The sequence below is a fragment of the Silurus meridionalis genome, chromosome 17 (genome assembly GCF_014805685.1).
Source record: "Silurus meridionalis isolate SWU-2019-XX chromosome 17, ASM1480568v1, whole genome shotgun sequence".
Classification (NCBI taxonomy): Eukaryota; Metazoa; Chordata; class Actinopteri; order Siluriformes; family Siluridae; genus Silurus; species Silurus meridionalis.
This window is the reverse complement of record NC_060900.1, coordinates 4056222-4075605: the sequence shown is the minus strand read 5'-3', so window position 1 is coordinate 4075605 and position 19384 is coordinate 4056222. Positions and strand designations below refer to the sequence as shown.

General features: G+C 41.2%; 1 protein-coding gene across 2 annotated transcripts; it reads left to right on the top strand.

The window, feature by feature from the left end:
• Nucleotides 1-112: 112 nt before the first annotated feature.
• On the top strand, nt 113-17412 carry LOC124399806 (rho-related BTB domain-containing protein 2-like). Of its 2 annotated transcripts, none has more exons than XM_046871000.1 (10): nt 113-249; nt 6430-6631; nt 6760-6863; nt 6980-7165; nt 8444-9378; nt 10191-10309; nt 11683-11833; nt 12469-12557; nt 12694-12799; nt 12887-17412. In XM_046871000.1, exons 1-10 carry the CDS (start codon nt 170-172, stop codon nt 13093-13095), a joined length of 2181 nt encoding a protein of 726 aa, XP_046726956.1. In that variant the 5' UTR covers nt 113-169; the 3' UTR covers nt 13096-17412. The 2 variants fall into 2 exon arrangements, with proteins under 2 accessions (XP_046726956.1, XP_046726955.1); XM_046870999.1 differs by having other exon boundaries at nt 6742-6863.
• The last annotated feature ends 1972 nt before the right edge of the window (nt 17413-19384 follow it).

Below are 19384 nucleotides of genomic sequence, written 5' to 3'. Positions count from 1 at the left end.
TAGAGTCAAAGCTGGGGACTGGGGGAACAGGGAGACTTTTCCTGGCGTTAATACATCTTTAAAAAAAAAAGCAGGAGAGGACCCGGGACTTAGTCGCAACTGTGGGCTTGTTGTCTCCGTATGAAAATGAAGTTCCCCGCCTGGAGTCGTCGGCGGCGAGCTGGGAACCATGGATGCCGTTTCCGCGTTGCGCCTTCCCCCAGCAGCAGCAGCAGCACCCGAGCGGATGCGCCTCTTCCCTCTGATGCGGTAAGATGAGCTGAGCTTCATTCCGTTCATCCTGGATGATGGGAGGATGGTCAATGTTCGGTGCTCACGATCTAATCCGGCCATGTAACGCGATGCTCGGAGATCTGGATGTTACGTAACACGACCAGAGTAACGCACTGGCTGTAACACACTGCGTAACACTGTATCAGGAAGAATGGGGATACATTTTTGGCGCACAGATGTGCTTTTCTTTTGCTTATATGACACTAAAAGAGCTCCAGGCAGCATGTAAAGGTGTTAAGAGAGATCGGGGCTTTTACTTGGCACATAGATGCCACTGGATGGGAAGTGGCAGCTCAGTGGTAAAGGGTTTGGATTACTGATCATATGGTCAGGTGTTCGCATCTCAGCATTACCAAGCTGTTACTGTTGGCCTGTGTGTTACTTATTACAAGGTCAGGGGTTCAGGGCCCAGCACCACCAAGCTGCCACTTTTGTGTTCTGGGTTACTGCTGGGCTTTGGGTTACAGATCTAAAGGTCGGGGGTTCAAGTCCCAGCACAGCTAAGATGCCACTCTTGGGCTCTTGAGTACTGTTGGGCTCTGGGTTACTGACCAGAAGGTCAGGCATTGGTTCGAGCCCCAGCACTGCCAAGATGCCACTTTTGGTCCCTTGAACACTGTTGGGCTCTGGGTTAAAGATCAGAAGATCAAGGGTTCGAGGCCCAGTGCTGCTCCGCTGCCACTTATGTCCTCTCTGTTCTATTCTGGATATGCAAAAAGTACATTGAAATTCTTTCTTTGCATATCCGAGCTTGTTTGGAAGGTGGGGTCGGAGCGCCCCTGGAGCAGAGAGGGTTAAAGACCGTACTCAAGGGCCCAACAGTGGCAGCTTAGCAGAACCCCTGTCCTTCTAAACAGTAGCCCAGAGCTTTAAACATTGAGCTTAAACACCTCCTATGTAGTGTCACATGAAGAATCACAAAAAAGGGTTTGTAACGTATTAAGGACTGCAAAGCATGGGTGCGCTCATTGGGGTTACTTTAGTGCACAGTTGCATCAGCTGGCACATGCATTTTTGAACCGCAAGGATGAACGTGAAAGTGGGTGCGTCAGAGCCATGCTGATTAATGACCAAGGACTTTTGCTGAACGCAGAGTTTTCTCTCCTTCTCTCTCTCTCTCTCTCTCTCTATTACTCCTTGGAGCTTTAGGGTAAGGTTATTATACTACACCCATTGCATCAAAGAGGCAAATCCCCTCAACAACACAATGATCAGCATATTCAAATCATCTATTACACAGCAAAAAATCCCAGCACCTGCTATTTGACTGAAGACTACAGCCTCAGAAATAAAGGTAGCAAGCTGTCCTTATTGCCAGGGTGAGCATGAATGGAACATGTTTGGTGTGTTTAACTTTAAAGTCACCACAGAATTTGAATGTAAATTACTGTATGATTAGTAAGATTTCTGATGATCAGGTTTCTGATTGTTAAATTAAACAAATAAGGTTGATATTGAATTGTTGACATTTCTTGATTAATATTATAACGTGTTCTACCTGTAGATACGGCAAGTCATCATGTACACAGAAATTCTATTTTTAATTTAAGCTGTCTGTCTGTCTGTCTGTCTGTCTTGCTTTCTATCTTGCTTTTTTTCTTCCATGTGCCCACCCTATTCCTTCTCATAATTCTATCTATCTATCTATCTATCTATCTATCTATCTATCTATCTATCTATCTATCTATCTATCTATCTATCTATCTGTCTGTCTGTCTGTCTGTCTGTCTGTCTGTCTGTCTGTCTGTCTGTCTTGCTTTCTATCTTGCTTTTTTTCTTCCATGGGCCCACCCTATTCCTCTTTCATGATTCTATCTATCTATCTATCTGTCTGTCTGTCTGTCTGTCTGTCTGTCTGTCTGTCTGTCTGTCTTGCTTTCTATCTTGCTTTTTTCTTCCATGGGCCCACCCTATTCCTTTTCATAATTCTATCTATCTATCTATCTATCTATCTATCTATCTATCTGTCTGTCTGTCTGTCTGTCTGTCTGTCTGTCTGTCTGTCTGTCTGTCTGTCTGTCTGTCTGTCTTGCTTTCTATCTTGCTTTTTTTCTTCCATGGGCCCACCCTATTCCTTCTCATAATTCTTTCTTTCTGTCTGTCTGTCTGTCTGTCTGTCTGTCTGTCTGTCTGTCTGTCTGTCTGTCTGTCTTGCTTTCTATCTTGCTTTTTTCTTCCATGTGCCCACCCTATTCCTTCTCATAATTCTATCTATCTGTCTGTCTGTCTGTCTGTCCGTCCGTCTTGCTTTCATGTTTTTGTTTTCCCTAGGCCCACCCTATTCCTCCCTATAATTTTATCCATCAATCCATCTTGCTTTCTTGCTTTTTTTTTTTTTTTTTTTTGAGGCCATCCTGTTGCTTCTTTATCTGTCTGTCTGCTGTCCATCCATTCATTTATCCAATGATATTATTATAATTGTGGATTGCTGTGCAATTAAATGTACATTAAATTGAAAAGTAAAGCTAGACGACGAATCACACGTTTTTTTCAATAGAACCCTGGAGGACACCAACAGTGCCGAAGTAAATCAACTCTATGCATTGCATGCAGCCAGTTCAGCAGTGCGAGTGTTTGATTTGATCGTAGAGATGAATTGACGAATTGTGATCCCGTGAGCGGGCAGTTTTTGAAGGCCGCTCCAATAATAGTGCGATTTTGCGCCCTACACTTAGCATGTATAAATAACCCCACTCTCCTGGATACGGAGCAAGAACTCCCGAGCCGGGTCACCTTCAGGTTTCTGCCTCCCAAGCAGAAGTTCACAGAGGTTTATTTATCTCAGGGTCATCTGAGCAATCGCATTTCTTTACTGATATACAGAAAGCAGAAACGAGCCGATATGAATGCCGTCCGCCGTAAGCACGGTTTGACTTTATAAAATTAGATTTAAGACTGTTATGAGCTGTTATAAAGCAGCGTTAGTTGTTATAGATTTTGCACATAGCTGTTAGAATGTAAACCCTGCATCCTCAGCATGCGTTCGTAGATCCAGAAATCCGGCATGGACTAAAATAGAACGAAACAATCGAGTGCAAACCGCATCGCGATCTGCATTAAAGTAGATCCACTTATGGTAACCAGTAGTGACGGACCGTTTCACGTATGGTACATGTGATTGGAGACGTAGGCAGCTATCGGATGCGGAAGTCAAACGGGTCTCCGTGGAAACCGGAGCCCGGGTTTGCGTTACCGACAACCTTCATGAACAAGGTGGCGGAGAGGAAGGACCTCGTGCCGTCTGGCAGCTTTCGTACGAGGCTTTATTCACAGGAAGGTGAAGATTGAGTGTAGAGCTTTACATCTTTAGGTAGATATAAAACATGTTGTGTTTTTTTTGCTTTCGATCTGTCAGCTTAACGAATGAAGCACTTGCGTGGCGTTTAGGAGGATTTAAGATCCTTCGTTTCTCACATCATGTTCAGAAAAAGAAACGTTCCCCATGTGCAGCACCTTTCTGGTCTCTGTAGAATCGGGGCTAAACTTAGGTCTGTACCGCAGCTGATTAGTGCAGCTGATAACACCGGGGAATTGTTTGCACCGAGCAGATTAATGGCCGAATCGACTTTTCGGATGGATGAACAGATGAACAGGTTTGGAAAGGAAAGCGAATGGATGTAGAATAATCATCAGAGGAATCCTTTCATTCATTCAAGTCCCAGTTTAATAGGTTGCGTAGTTAAATACAGAATAAATCCTTCGTGCTGTGGCAGGAAGTTGTTTTACCTGCTTTGGTAATACAGTGATTTGCCATGAATATGATTTAGTAATTTTTTGTATTAATGGACGCCAGGTCGTATTTTAACCGTTTATAGCTGCACATCATGTCAAGCTTAATTATCTTTATAAAGTAATAACACTGCTCTCGAAATAATGATTTATACATTAGATAACTTGGAGTCAGAGCTGCTGTAATCTTAAAATGCACACGTTTCGACTGATCTGATTGCACCGTTAAAGGCTCGTTCATGACGTTCTCAATGAATGGACCATAATTAGGTGCAATATTGATGAACTGAGCTCGAGTGCCTTCTTTCAGTCAGTAATCAGGGTGTGCGGTTTAACAGGATTTGATTTAATGGTCTAAATGCGACTTTAGTTTTTTAAAAATAAAAGCGACTGATGCGACTCAAAGATTCGTGCACGTGGAGGAATCCATTGTTGTGAAAGAACACAACAGATTGATTTTTTTATCTTTTTTTTGACTATTGGACTGGTTTTTATAGGATAGATCAAATTAGAAGAATTTGGATTGGCTTGTGTGATTATGACAGATATCTTTATGAATCGTTTTTTTCTTTTATGAATGCATCACATTTTTATACGTTTCCCCTTTAAGGAAGCTCAGGGTCATTTGAAACAGACTCTAGAAAGAATCATGTAACACATGGGGGAAATCAGGATTCCTGAAAATAGTTTGATCAATGAAAGGAAGTATGATTGAGTTCCAGTAATGCTGGTGTGAGCATGGGATTCATTATTATTATTCTTATTATTATTTTTATTTACATAATGTTAATACTCTGCTTTACCACACATATACATATTTATAATATGAACATGAATAGCGTACTTTTATATATTGCATTATTATTACAGTATTAACATCTGCATTATGCGGGGTCTTAAAAAGTACGTTTTAAATAAAAAAATTGTAATTATAGGCTTTAAAAAGACTTCAGTTCGCTGTTCTAGGTCTTAAACCATTTTTAAAGGGGTCCTAATTTTCCGATGTCCATTTAACGCTACCGCTAATGCTCATCGAAATACTCCCGCAGCAGTTTTTTTATGTGTGTTTTGTTTTTCGTTTGTCGCTCTTTCTCTCGCTAACCCAAACATAATTCACTGTATTATGACTACAAATGAGACCAACATGCAACAGCGAATCAGCTTTCAGTTACTGGCATGAATCTCTCTCAGATTGTACCACAGACATAAAACGGATTTCATTTCACAGCTCTGGGGAAGTGCAAGTTTAGCGCTACTTCGCTTGAAAACAATGAATTTAGCGCATGATTACGGCCAGTTGCTAACAACATATTTGTGTGCGTGTTTTCGATGTCGTGATGCAAGTCGTAAATTTCATTTTTACACTTTTTCTCAGTAGCTTTGGACTGTTTCTCAGATCGGAAATGAAATTCTCAAGACTACTTGTTCAACCTCCACATCATTTAGTCACTTGTGCACATCATTTGCTTTGATCAAATTGCGAATGCTGTGGTACATTCATTTAATTGATCGTGTACGATTGTTTCCTACATTATCAGTTGTTCTTGACTAAAAGACAGGAGGCGGAGCTGGAGGTAGCAGAGCTGAAGATTTAGAGATGTTCGTTGGGAGTGACGACAATGGATAGGATAAGAAATTAGTTTATTAGAGGTACAGTGCATGTAGGACGTTTTGAAGACAAGGTGAGGGAGGTGAGATTGAGATGGTTTGGACATGTGCAGAGGAGGGACATGGGGTATATCGGTAGGAGAATGTTGAGGATGGAGCCATCAGGAAGGAGGAAAAGAGGAAGACCATGGAGGAGGTTTATGGATGTGGTGAAGGAAGACATGCAGGTGGTTGGGCTGCAGGAGGCAGATGTAGAGGACAGGGGGGTATGGAAACGGATGATCCGCTGTGGCACCCCCTAATGGGAGAAGCCGAAAGAAAAAGAAGATGACATGATTAGTTGTTTATGTTCATGTTGATCAAAATATATTATACTGGTTTCACATGATAGTCTTAACCCCCAAAACATCTCAGCATCAGTTCATTGTATAAGTCATTAAATGCAAAATGGTTAAACCAGTTTTCATCATCTGTCATCTAAAATTTATTTCTAAATGTTATAATTTTTTTAATTGTAACTTGATTTGATGAATTGCATTTGATAAATCTTGAATGTCACTAATGAACGCAAGTGAACGGCATCAGATCAGCTAATGATCAACTCGTTCTCTAAAACAATGCGAAGTTGAATCTCGTGAACCTTCAATTGGCGACAGAACAAAACTTTTTTTAAAAAAGGAAACAAATGACATTCGTTTCAGAGACCCGTCTTATTTTCTTTTGCAAATTTAGCTTTGCTTTTTGATGAAGAAAAAGTAGTTCCTATCTGATTACCCGATTAATCGATCGACATTATGAGTGTATATGTATGTTTTTCAGGTCCCATTTTATGGATTCTGATATGGACTATGAGAGGCCAAATGTCGAGACCATCAAATGTGTGGTTGTCGGGGACAATGCAGTGGGAAAGACCCGGCTCATCTGTGCCCGAGCTTGCAATGCCACCCTGACGCAGTACCAGCTGCTCGCCACACATGTTCCCACTGTCTGGGCCATAGACCAGTACAGAGTGTGTCAGGAGGTGAGGATATTCTGCGTCTCTCAGTCTTTAATTTACATATAACGGCACACAGAAACCCAAATCCATGTATAAACAGTAATTACCTGGGTAAATCTCCATGCATGTGATAGGTGTGTTTCTCCAACCAGGTTCTAGAGCGTTCCCGGGACGTGGTCGATGACGTCAGCGTGTCCTTGCGGCTCTGGGACACGTTCGGGGATCATCACAAGGACCGTCGCTTTGCGTACGGAAGGTGAGCTTTGGGTCACGCAGGTGCGCGGGAGGATTTAGTTTCGCAGCGGTGGTTTGTGTTTTCGTTCCCAAAGCTACCGCATAGGCTCACTGTGGGCGTTCACTGTGCTGTGGCAGGTCTGATGTAGTGGTGCTGTGCTTCTCAATCGCGAACCCGAACTCGCTGCACCACGTCAGGACCATGTGGTACCCAGAAATCAAACACTTCTGCCCCAGAGCGCCCGTCATCCTCGTCGGCTGCCAGCTGGACCTGAGATATGCCGACCTCGAGGCGGTAAACAGAGCGCGGCGCCCGCTGGCGAGGTGAGCGCAGAACATCGTCCTGCCGTCAATGCTGATGCTGTACTACTGCAAATAGCATAATAAGCAGATGTCTGTTCTATTCCCTGGCCTGGCACCTTTACAAACCCTTATCCCTATAACAGAGATCGATGACTTCATTGTCAGCATGAGCACTGCTACTCCAGGAGCATGTAATGATTTTTCATTCAACTCCAAACTGCTAGTTTATCAGCCATGCCCAGGAAATTGTAACGAATAAACTGCCTGCTGTCGCATTATCTGTGCTGTGATTAGAGCCCATTTCTAAAACCTTTTGAATATTCATGTGTTCAGTAGGGGGTGTAACAGTACACAAACATGTGTACCATATGCAATCCTTCTTACTCGCGAAACATAGTTTAAATCCGAGTTCCCTTACAAACGTTTTAAGTGGCGGATCACAAGTTTGTTTAGTCTCCGCATGAGCGAAGTGTACCCACTGCCAGGGGTGTAAAAATGAAACAAAAGTTAGCGACACATTACTGCGGCTACTCACTTTGTAACAGAAATACTATTTGTAGTACTTTTTAAAAAACTCACATCTGCGAAATCGCTGCCACTTCCTGCCATCGCCAACGTTTTTACAACTTTCTAGCGTTATCAATTGTTTTGCGTTTTATGTCCAGCTTCAAGAATTTCTCTTAAAAAAAAAAATCCTGACAATTTATATATCGAGGAAGCGAATGAATGAAGGATGAAAGGAATGAAGACATTTGTAAAAGTCTGCTGAAATTGAGATAGTTAAGTAGATCATATCTTTAGAAAATGAAATGTTAAATGTAAAACACACACACTTACATACACATCTGTATTACCCCAATGGGGTCTAACAAATGTAAACTATTTATTTAATTGTATGTAATAAATCTAATTAAATACAATTAGAAATATAATAAAATGTTATGAAATAAAAATATAATACAAATAGATACATTGAATATAATAAAAAGGTTTATTGCATACAATTTTTTAATTCTATTTCCTTTTGTATAGACTATTGTGTATTATTTAATCAAGTGAGAATTTTATTAAAAATTGTTTTACAAAGGTAAACTGTTGATGTTTACAAATCCAAAAAAAAAAAACTGCGTTAATTAAAAAAGACAAGCAATTTTATGTTTCGCATTTTATACCCTCTAAACGTACCGAAATTGAACCGAACTGGGGATTAAAAACCGAGGTACATACCGAACAGTCACATTTGTGTATCATTACACCCCTAGTGTTCAGTGACTAATTGTCAATCTTTCTCCATCTAAGGCCCATCAAATCAAACGAGATCTTGCCACCGGAGAAGGGCCGTGAAGTAGCGAAAGAGCTTGGTGTCCCGTATTACGAGACCAGCGTGGTCGCCCAGTTCGGCATCAAGGATGTATTTGACAACGCCATCCGTGCCGCCCTGATATCTCGCCGTCACCTGCAGTTCTGGAAGTCGCACTTGCGCAACGTCCAACGGCCCCTCCTCCAAGCCCCGTTTCTCCCTCCCAAACCTCCTCCGCCCATCATCACGGTGCCGCCTCCCCCCAGCAGCATGGAGGAGCACCCGGGGCGTCTGCTGGAGGACCCGCTGTGCGCCGACGTCGTCCTTGTGCTTCAGGAGAGCCAAAGAATCTTTGCTCACCGCATCTACCTCGCCACGGCCTCGTCCAAATTCTATGACCTTTTCTTGGTTGACCATCGGACTCCCGAGGCCAAAAAAGAGCGTACACGTGTGCCTCTATCCGGCCGCGAGCTGCTGATGCGTGCTGCCAGCTTCGACGTTTGCGAGAGCAGCGACGAAAGAGAACGAGCCAACCTACGCGCCTGCACCAGTGACGGGACGCTCAGAGGAGGCGAAGGAGGCCGTCTGCTCCCCGCGTTCAGCCGAGCCTTTGTCAGCGTTCGGGAGGAAGTAGTGGACGATCCCTTGACCTTTAACTCCAGGCCTATGACTGTGGTCCACATGGATGCCTCCATGCAGCCGGGGCCATTCCGTGCTGTTCTGCGCTACCTCTACACCGGGAAGCTGGACGAGCATGAGAAGGAACTGATGCAGGTGGCTCATATCGCCGAGCTGCTAGAGGTGTTTGATCTCCGCATGATGGTGGCCAACATCCTGAACGATGAAGCTTTCATGAACCAGGAGATCACCAAGGCCTTCCATGTGAGGCGTACCAACCGGATCAAAGAGTGCCTGGCTAAGGGAACCTTTTCTGGTGAGAGATGTGTGAAATGCATAGTACTTACTTCAAAAATGGATTTGTCATTCATTTATTTTATTTTTATTTTTTTATATATAGTAGTATTAGTAGTATTTAATTGCAATTCTTTCATTTTAATGAAGGTTGCCAGTTATTTTGGATTGTATTGCCTTGTGTAGCATGTATGGTAAAAATTTTATCATCAAAATCCCCTCTATCTCTTTTTCTCTTCCTTCCTCTCTCTCTCTCTCTCTCTCTCTCTCTCTCTCTCTCTCTCACACACACACACACACACACACACACAGTTTGTTGTACTGGATTTCCTGCAGTGTAAGGTTATTTCCTACTGTTTGCATCTAAAAACACAGTCTAAGCACTATATTTTCTGAGCTGCAAAAACACTATGTTGGGGGGGGCCCAAATCAAGTTCTTTACCCGTTTCTGCCTCATCATGATATTTAGCAAGTCGCTCATCCACCTCCCAAGGAGACGGGCCAGCGCTCAATATTTCGCCAGCTGGCCGTTTACGCTTATATAATAAGACGTCCATCAGAAACATGGTGTTTTCAGCACTTTTGTAATTTCTGTGTGTGTGTGTGGAGGGGGGGGCAGGGGGTTGTTTTGTTGAACTAGCTGTTTCCTGCTGCTTGCATAAGCTTCGGATGTTCCTGTTTATTTATTCTACACTTCGGTACTCTCCAGTTCAGCCTTAAATAAAAAAAAAAAAACGGCCGTGGGATTCGTAGCATTCCAAAAGAAATGTTAAACACTTAAAGTTGTATAATGTTGTATAATCATGCATTTGGGTGTATGTTTTTACTTGGCAGATGTGGTGTTCAAGCTGGATGACGGTACGATCATGGCCCATAAACCTTTGCTCATCTCGAGCTGCGACTGGATGGCAGCCATGTTCGGAGGCCCGTTCGTGGAGAGCTGTACTAAAGAGGTACAGGAACGCTCTTCAACCTGCTTCGCTTTGGTGAACGGCAGTGATGGACAAGCGTAGCTTTTTCGCCTTATCTGTACTTTACCGAAGTATTTCCATTTGGGGAAAACTTCACAAGAAGTCAAATATCTTCAACTACATTTTGCGAAATCAGTTTTTATTAATGTGGATAAAAAAATGGTCAAACAGGCAGCAAGCCACCAGTCAGGGTGGAGCACACGCTCTTGTTTCGGACTTGTATTTATTTAGCACGAACATACAGTTCAGCGTCAGTTCAACAGCAAGCAGAACGTTTTCCGAAGAATGAATGATGGAAGAAACTCCTGACTCGAACTTTCTACAAACCAATTACCTTATTTACACGATTTTATTGAAGTAGTTGAAAAGAAGGTTTTGGGCTCATGATCATTTTAATAAATATTAATCAGTGTGCTGAGAGTCACATTAAAGTCTTTTCACATAAACTGAGTCGATAAAGTAAAGTCTTGTCATTTTTTTTATAGCCATCATAAATTACTTTGAAGTACATTTGAAGGCAACATTTTTTGCAAGTGAAAGTTTAAAATAAGCACTTTTGCTGTAGTAATATTTTACCTGCTGTATCTCTAATTTAACTCAAATACATGGTTTGTGTACTTCCTCGACCACTAATAGTCGGTATTGACTCTCGAGTGCTGGGCCAGTGAAATGGCTTTCTCGAAAGCTGCAGTTTGGACTGAATACACATTTGAGGAGGCTCTGGGAAATGCAGTAGTTCACAGTCTACATTGTTTGAGCTTTTAAGGGTCAGAGGTACAAGCCCAATTTCCAAAAAAAAACCTGTAAAATGTAAATAAACATTTTATTTGCAAATCTTATAGATTCATATTCTACTCACAATAAAACAAAAAAAACGTAGCGGATGTTTAAACTGAGAATGTATACCATTTAATAAAAAATTAAAAGGTCATATTTATTTTTGATGGCTGCAACCGGTCTCAAAACTCGTCTGATAGTGAATTCTAGCTGGTGAACAGTTCTGGGTGTTCTTTGTTGTATTTTTCATTTGATGTTTTCAAATGGTTAGTTCAGAAGAACCCTATTGTCAATTAACCGATTGCAATATGTTTCTCCAGCTGTTTTTTGTGACTTGTACATTTTGAGGGGGAAAAAAAAGATAGTTTGAATTTGACGGCTGTAACAATTCCTCAGTTTAAACATTTAATACAGTACAGATACAGTTTATGTTCTATTTTGAATAAAATATGGATTTCTAAGATTTGCATTCTGTTTTTATTTACGTTTTACACTGTTTTTGAAGTTGTAAATTCGGAGATGATGTGCAATAACAATTTGTAAAAATGTATTGTTGAATTGCATTCACTTTTTTTTAGGTCTTGTTTCCAATCACAACGCGTAGCTGCATGCGTGCCGTGCTGGAGTATCTCTACACAGGACGCTTCTGTTCTCGCCCAGACCTGGACGCCATGGAGCTTATTGTTCTTGCAAACCGTCTCTGCCTGCCTCACCTGGTTGCACTGACAGGTATGCACACACACACATACTACAAATAGGGCTATACTTACTGTAGAAGTGTGACTAAAAGCTGTTATGAAGCAGTGGAAATGGTCGACTACAGAACTGTGAAAACACTCTGGAACCAATGCTGGAGATATCTGGGGGTTTTTTCTAGAAAAGGCAGGAAAAGTATTGGGACACCTGACTGTTCCAACTATATATGGCTCTTTCCTATGACTTTCCCTTCACCCAAACCTGTGACACTGACAATGCCCATGTGCACAGATGAAGATAACCCCTGAGTCGGAGTTCAAGATCTCCAGCTATAGAGTTCTGACCTCAACCCAATTGAACACCTTTGGGATGAATTGGAATGTTGAATACACCCCAGGCTTCCACACTTCACCTCCATCAGATCCTGACTTTACTAACACCACAAATCTCCACAAGTAGACTACAAAATCTAGTGGAACATCTTGCCAGAAGAGTGGAAGTTACTATAAAAGCAAATAGGAAAATGTTGAAATGGAAATAAGCATTCTGTTTGTTTGGTTTTTTACATTTTACACAGTGCCAAATCTTTTTAGGAATTGGTGTTGTATAATGTATAATATATATACAGTATATATAATGTAACCTTGCTTTGGGTGTGGTGCTTTCAGAGCTTTACACTGTGACTGTGCTTATGGAGGCTGCTATGATGGGAGCTGATATTGACGGAGAAGTGCTGGTTTATCTTGAAATGGCTCAGGTAATTGAACTCAGACTGTAGTAACTAAACTTTTTGTGTTTTGTGATGCGCATTTATATGAAAGTAAATTTCGCTTGTCACAAAAAAATGATTGTTATTTGTCCTGTTTGGTGTATGATCTCGCTTTATTCCTCAGTTCCACGGTGCCCAGCAGTTAGCCGGATGGTGCCTCCACCACATCTGCACTAATTATAACAGCGTCTGCCGCAAGTTCCCTCGTGACATGAAGGCCAAGTCTGCAGGTATTCACACAGTTCTTTGTCGTCATTTTCAGTTCGCTTTACATATTGAAACGAATGTCCACTTGTTTTTTTGTTTGTTTTTTCCAGAGAACCAGGAGTACTTCGAGAAGCATCGCTGGCCTCCGGTGTGGTACCTCAAGGAGGATGATCATTACCAGCGGGCACGCAAAGAGCGGGAGAAAGAGGACTACCTGTACCAGAAACGCCAGTGTAAACGAAAGTGGCTCTTCTGGAATCTTCCGTCCACACCTTCTTCCAACTCTCCATCTTCTCCTGGGTCCTCTGCTGTCATGTGATTGAAGTGCGAGAATTAGATGGGAAATAAAAGCCGCGACAGCCATTTTGCCAAAAATATCCAGGCGACGTCTTTGAACTACTAAACAGGAAAAGAAAAAGAAACATTATCCAGAGACTGTATGATTTTTTTTTTCCAGAGAAACTTTGATTCCTTGGCTGTTCACATCCACTCAGAACCAGCAGACACTCAAGACAAGTGCTGAGTGTCACAAATCACGTGACTTTTCCACTCTGAAAACATTCAAAAAACACCAGTAAATGGCTGAGCTTGTTTTTTTCTCCCATGCTGATATTCTGCATGGACGAGCATGCAGATCGCTATATTAGGTTTTCCCCATGATACAACTGAATTGTCCGAGATGAAATGATATATTCACTCGTTCCTGCTCTTGCGGATTGTCTATATGACCCGAATTGCCCAGACTGTTACTTTGACTTCGAATTGTGAATCGTTTTCACAAATCGGGAGCTGTTTTGTACAATTCAGAAAAGGGCTCTCGTTTTTTTCCTCATCACATTTGGACCCTTTATTATTTAGCAAAAATTGGAGGTTGACCTTCGCAGAAAAGGCTTGCACAAATTCATGAATGATAATAAAAGAAGCTCGGAATGCTCACCACAAAACTCACGACCTCAACTCTAAGGTCTTCAAGTCAGACTTAACGGAGTCCCAACACACAAGTGTATTACTTTAAAAATGCTCCCCCTCCTGGTTGAGAGATGGCCTTCATCTGACAAACGTTTAGTCTTTGCCTAAGGTATCACGTGAACAACGAACGCGTTTGAACTAAACTCTTCAAGGTGGTACAGTAGGTCTCCAAAAACAGGGATGCTTTTAATTTCCGGAACGCTGCATGTCCCGACCTTGCTCTCAGAATCAAAACATATCTAGAGATATTTACACTATAGGCTCATGGGCAGGCCCATGATCAGGCCATATTTATTCGAATGTATTCACTAAGTAGTTTTACCGTCTATCGTAGAGAGCACGTAATGCTTACGTACGAACTGAAGTTTTTAGAGCTCTAAACAGAAAACAAAAAATCTGCTGAAACAATGAGTAGTTGTTTACGGAATGCGAAATGCCACCGAGCTTTTAGATATAAGATGCTGATTACAGCGCTTTTTTTAAAACCTGTACGAGACAGGGTTACTGCAAGCATGATGTGTAGTAAGTCTTTTCTTACCCGCTAACCACGCTGAATCAGATTTATTACAAAAATCAGACTGGAAAATCAGATTTATTATATTTGGTGTGTGCAGAAACCCAGCGTGGCAGGGAATGTTCTAGGCTGTTTTGTGTCTGAATAGAGTCCTAGTGGTCCTAGTTGGAGTCCCCAAGTTACGACGGTTGGACGATAACAGCAGGCGACCGTAGCAGCGTATATATGCGGTACGATATGTTGGGACGCTGTCGGAATGTACGCAATTCAAATACGGCATCGGTCGACAGAGTTCAATTGTCTCTGCGTTATTTTTTTTAGTGTGCTTCTTAGTGCTCGTTACTTCTGGCTCCGCCCTCCAATCGCAAACCGGCGCTCATCCGCGTGCCCGCTGCCACATACATATATACTGTACAGTTAATACATTATGGTAGGGTAAATTGCTCTGTTTTGCTAAATTATGTACTGTCATTTGTTTAATTATTAACCGTCTGCTACTCCATACTGACCACCATTCTTTAAGACTTTTTGAGGGAAGCTAGGCCATGTCACGAGTTTCGATATTTCCAAGTTGGGAATACGATGGATTCATCAGTATGCATCTCCATCATAAGTCATGGACTTAAATTGTGACCTAACAAACCAATTTGATCACTTTAGAGGAATTTCGAATAAAGCTTGTGGATGGCATGTTTAGTTTCTAGAAATCAAGGTAGTAGGAACCAGCACAAACTTTGTTTACATCAGTAATTCTTCCAATTTCATAAAGTAATGTCAAGGGGTTTTTTTTCTTTAGAGAACCGGTTTGTTCCAGGAATTCAAGATTTTCCAGAGAAAAAGTCGGTGAGAGCGTTTCTCTACGATTAGCCTTAGACTTTTTTGCTTTAGGCTATAACTGGTTTGACTATATCTTGATGGACCCTGGGGCATCAGCAATTGTTTGGAACCAGTGCAACCTTCCTTGGAACCCCTGGAAAACTAATCCACTAATCCATGGAGAACCCTTAACTTTAATTGGTTTAGAGCACCTTTACAGGTTCTGTACCCAACGGATGTCTGTCACAATTCCAGTTTTTAAGAATAGTAATGCGTACACGGGTTAAGCCACCCTTCCACTCACACAAGCATGGATAAATACTAATGTAAACCTCAGCCTCCTGTATTTCTTTTGGGATTGGTGGAATACGTATTTCGTATCGTATTTAACCTTTGCCCTTTCTCCCATCGTGTTAGAAATGTATAAATAATTTGGGTTGTGTTTTAACTTCAAAAATGTTGAGTTACAGGCTAAATTTGTGAAAATGATCAATCTGGGTGAATTCCTACATTCATAGGTTTGAGTTTCTTCCGGAAAACAAGGGTGGAGCATGTATGAGAACACAAATGGGCTTCATGATCCATCACGCTTATGTTTACATGTCATTGGATGTCTATCCATTATGGAGAGTCCACCAAGGAACCTTGCTTTAAAAATACAGTTTTACTTTGTTGTATTTTTTCATATGAAATCTTAGGTAAGGAAATTGAAGTATATTTAGCACCATGGCATTTCGTTTTCATTTCGCTAATCTCTTTTCTGAATATATCCTGTAATATATGTGGTAAAAGAGGACATTTCGAACAATGGTAGCTCTTTTCATTTATAAAAAAATAATCTGTATATACAAAAAATGGCCGTTTGAGCCGTTCTTTTGGTCTGCGATTATGACAGATGTTCTTCTGATCGATATTGTGCTAGTGATGTCTCAATGTGCTAATGAGCTACTTAAATGTCTTGCAGCAGGTGTGGAGCTGAAGAGAAATGTACAGGTGGATTTTATTGAACATAATTGTGTTCAATAAAACAATAACTGTGATTGACAACCTTGAGAATTAGAATCATCTCAAACTAGCACGGCAGAAAACACGGCCTGAAACTGTACATAATTAAGCGTCACGATGTGTATATACGTGCATATGGTCATAAACTGCAGAAAACTTTTTTTTTTTTTTTATCAGATACCTTGTTGCTGTCCAATGGAAACTTCCAATGGTAATTTTGTTAAAACAGATTTAATTCATTTTCGGCTTCCGGCTTTCCAGGATTCAGTCGTTCACGATCCTTATAGCACCAAGAAGTCGATATTCGCCGTTTATGTACTAACGCAACAATCTTTTCGTTGGACAGCACCGAAAGAGCAGGTGAACCCATTTAGGAATTTCTCAGTAAATCAGCTGAATCCATATCTGCTGCTGCAGTCGAGACACCCCATGCCTTAATGTAAACGATTCTCTGTTACAGTAAAGGGTTCTTTTCGCTCGATACTGTACGTGTTTGTACTGAAACATAGTAAAACTTTGTAAGTACATAAACAAACATACTGCACACCGTCTATTGATTTATCGTGTACTAGTTGTATCCATACTTTCATAATACTTTGGGTCATAAAGTGTGTTTTTAGATTGCTTTATTAGCCGGCTTTATTCAAAAATAATGTCGTTGTGATCGAAAGGTACCATTGTTAATAGCCTTAGAAATTAGCAAAGGCAGTTTGCTGAGTCATCCACGTCCGTGACCGCCCATGGCCCATGAAATCAGTGCAGGGAATTCGACTTTAAATTTGTCTTTCGTTTTTATGATGCTGAAAAGAAATTCTATCTATAAAGTTAAGTGTGAAACCAATCACGTGCATGTAATAGACTTCGTAAACGAATGTTCGGCAGCAGTAAATATATACATACGTATTAGCAAAACAGCTGAGCGCTATGCAGTACAATATAGGCTTCTACTGTATATCGTATAGTGCACTTTAGTGCAGTTTTAGATACTAAGGCACGTTCTGGCTATGATTATAGATAATATAAACTCTAGAAGGGGAAAAATAAAAAAAAGAAAAATCCTGAATCCTCGGTGCTAACATAACACCGCTGCAAAGAAGCACAAACCAAAGGGAGATCCAGCCCCCCTGCACAATCACCAGTTCCTCGGTCAACGAGTAGCCGATGTTGATTACAAAACTTGAATGTTTTCTCAGTATTAGCAAGCTGATGCTCACATTTTTTTTATTCGGTGTGTGAGGGTGGGTTTGGGGTAGTTTGTACTATCAGGAAATGGACATCTGACATTGTAGCATGTATTCTGCTGTAAATCGTGTTTATTTAATAAATCCTAATTGGCAAACGGCGTTCTCTGGTTTTGTTTCTAGTCTCGCAGTTCTCTGTTGCTTTTGTCTCCTGTGTGAATGAATTTGAAGTTTATATTTCTTTAGTTTATATACCCGATATTCCAGGGTACAAATAGTGTTTTTCTAACTTTGATTGACAAATTTGAGCTATTATTACACATCTTATCAACCTGATGGTCAAGACACCAGCACTTCTGCTGTGCTTGGAGACACAATTTCAATGAACACTGAGAAAACCTTTTACCTTTTATACTAATAAACAGTTGATTAAATCAAATATTGTTTAATAAATGCACTGTTGGATGGTCACAGAGAGCACAAGTTAGAACTCACAACCTGCATCTGTAGCAAACTGCACAAGCGCAAATATGTTGGTGCGGATTTAATAGCTGTTTTCTCCTTCCACAATGGCTGACGGAGAAGAAGAAATCGATTTGGTAGCAGACACTTACTGTACAGGGATATTTACAAGATGGACTTTTCAAGAAAAGCTGGTGAGGTTCAAAACAGTTTTTCAGTTTTTTCATAAACCATTTCTACTTTTGCATTTACTTTCCTGTAGAATTTGCACAAAAACACACAATTAGCCTTCATTTCAAACCCCTAGGAAACCTGTAATGCACGGGGGGAAAAAAATGAACAGAAACCCCAGGGTTAATTTATGATCTTAAGATTGATGCTTCTGCTAGAGATGATGTATGCTGGAGGTGCAGCTGTGGCTACAGTGAAAGGAGATTTGTTGAACTGTGTTAATTGAGTTTCTTGCTTTTTGGTGTGCCAGTCATTCTCACTGTATAAGATACCAGTCTGTGATTTGTTATACATTGTTTTTGTATAATATTTATGGTTTTAATACTGTAGCCATGGCATCATAATGATGGTATTAAGAGGTGGATTGACTCAGGCAGGATACCACAAAAAGGCCTATGTGTGAAATGCACATCCTGACAATGTAAAAAAATTATGACCTGTATTGTCAACAATTTACGGGTCGCTGTTTAGACCTAAACTGATTCACATTTGACATTTAGCTCCAGACCTATAAATAAGGTTAGACAACAATCACTTTCACACCATGTCATACAAGCAAACTGCTTTGGCATACAATCTTCAGAGGCACACAAATACACTCACTGCTTTAATAAGAACACCTGTACACCTGCTCATTTATGCACTAATCCAGTCAGATAGCCAAGTAGCAGCAGCACAGTGCATAACATTATGCAGATACGGCTCAAGAGCTTCAGCTCATGTTCACATCAAACACCAGAATGGGGGAAATTCGTGATTTGGCTGTTGGTGCCAGATGGGAAGGTTTTGAGTATTTCAGAAACGGCCGATCGCCTGGAAATTTCACACAGTGGTCTCCAGAGTTTACACAGAATGGTGTGAAAAACAAAAAACATCCTGCTTTGCGTGATCCAACCATTCAACCGGCCCATCTGGCTCCAACAGTGATGCCACAGACAAAAGTCAGACAGATCACACTTTTCCCCTCATTCTGATGGTTGATGTGATTATTAACTGAATCTCGGGAGCCGTATCTGCATGATATTATGCACTGTGCCGCCGCCACATGACTTGCTGATTGGATAACTGCATAAATGCGCAGGTGTCGCTGCTGACGACGGCCCCATATGGACACCCTAAAGATACATGAGATGGTAGCGCTTGGAAATCATGAAGATTGCTTTTGACTTTATAGTAAAACTGTAATGAATTTTCTGGTCACACACTTGCAGATTTTGACTTTATAATGCACAGTTGCAGACGGGGATTATTTATTATCGCACTGTTTGGTGTCAGCTGAGGACAAGTTCCCTTTTGAGTCCTGCCAAAGTTTTGTCCTATTTTCGTCTCAGGGAAGTGTTTTTATAGCAGTGGTGCTGGGATTTGAACTCATGACCTTCTGATCAGAAGTCCAACAGCTTAGCAGCATGTACTTGTGTCTTCACTCATTT

Excerpts from the sequence above, each read along its gene's own strand:
- LOC124399806 (XM_046870999.1), top strand. The coding sequence starts at position 170 with ATGGATGCCGTTTCCGCGTTGCGCCTTCCCCCAGCAGCAGCAGCAGCA. Across the intron at positions 250-6,429 it reads CGCCTCTTCCCTCTGATGCG|GTCCCATTTTATGGATTCTG; the intron begins GTAAGATGAGCT and ends TATGTTTTTCAG. Across the intron at positions 12,800-12,886 it reads CATGAAGGCCAAGTCTGCAG|AGAACCAGGAGTACTTCGAG; the intron begins GTATTCACACAG and ends TGTTTTTTCCAG.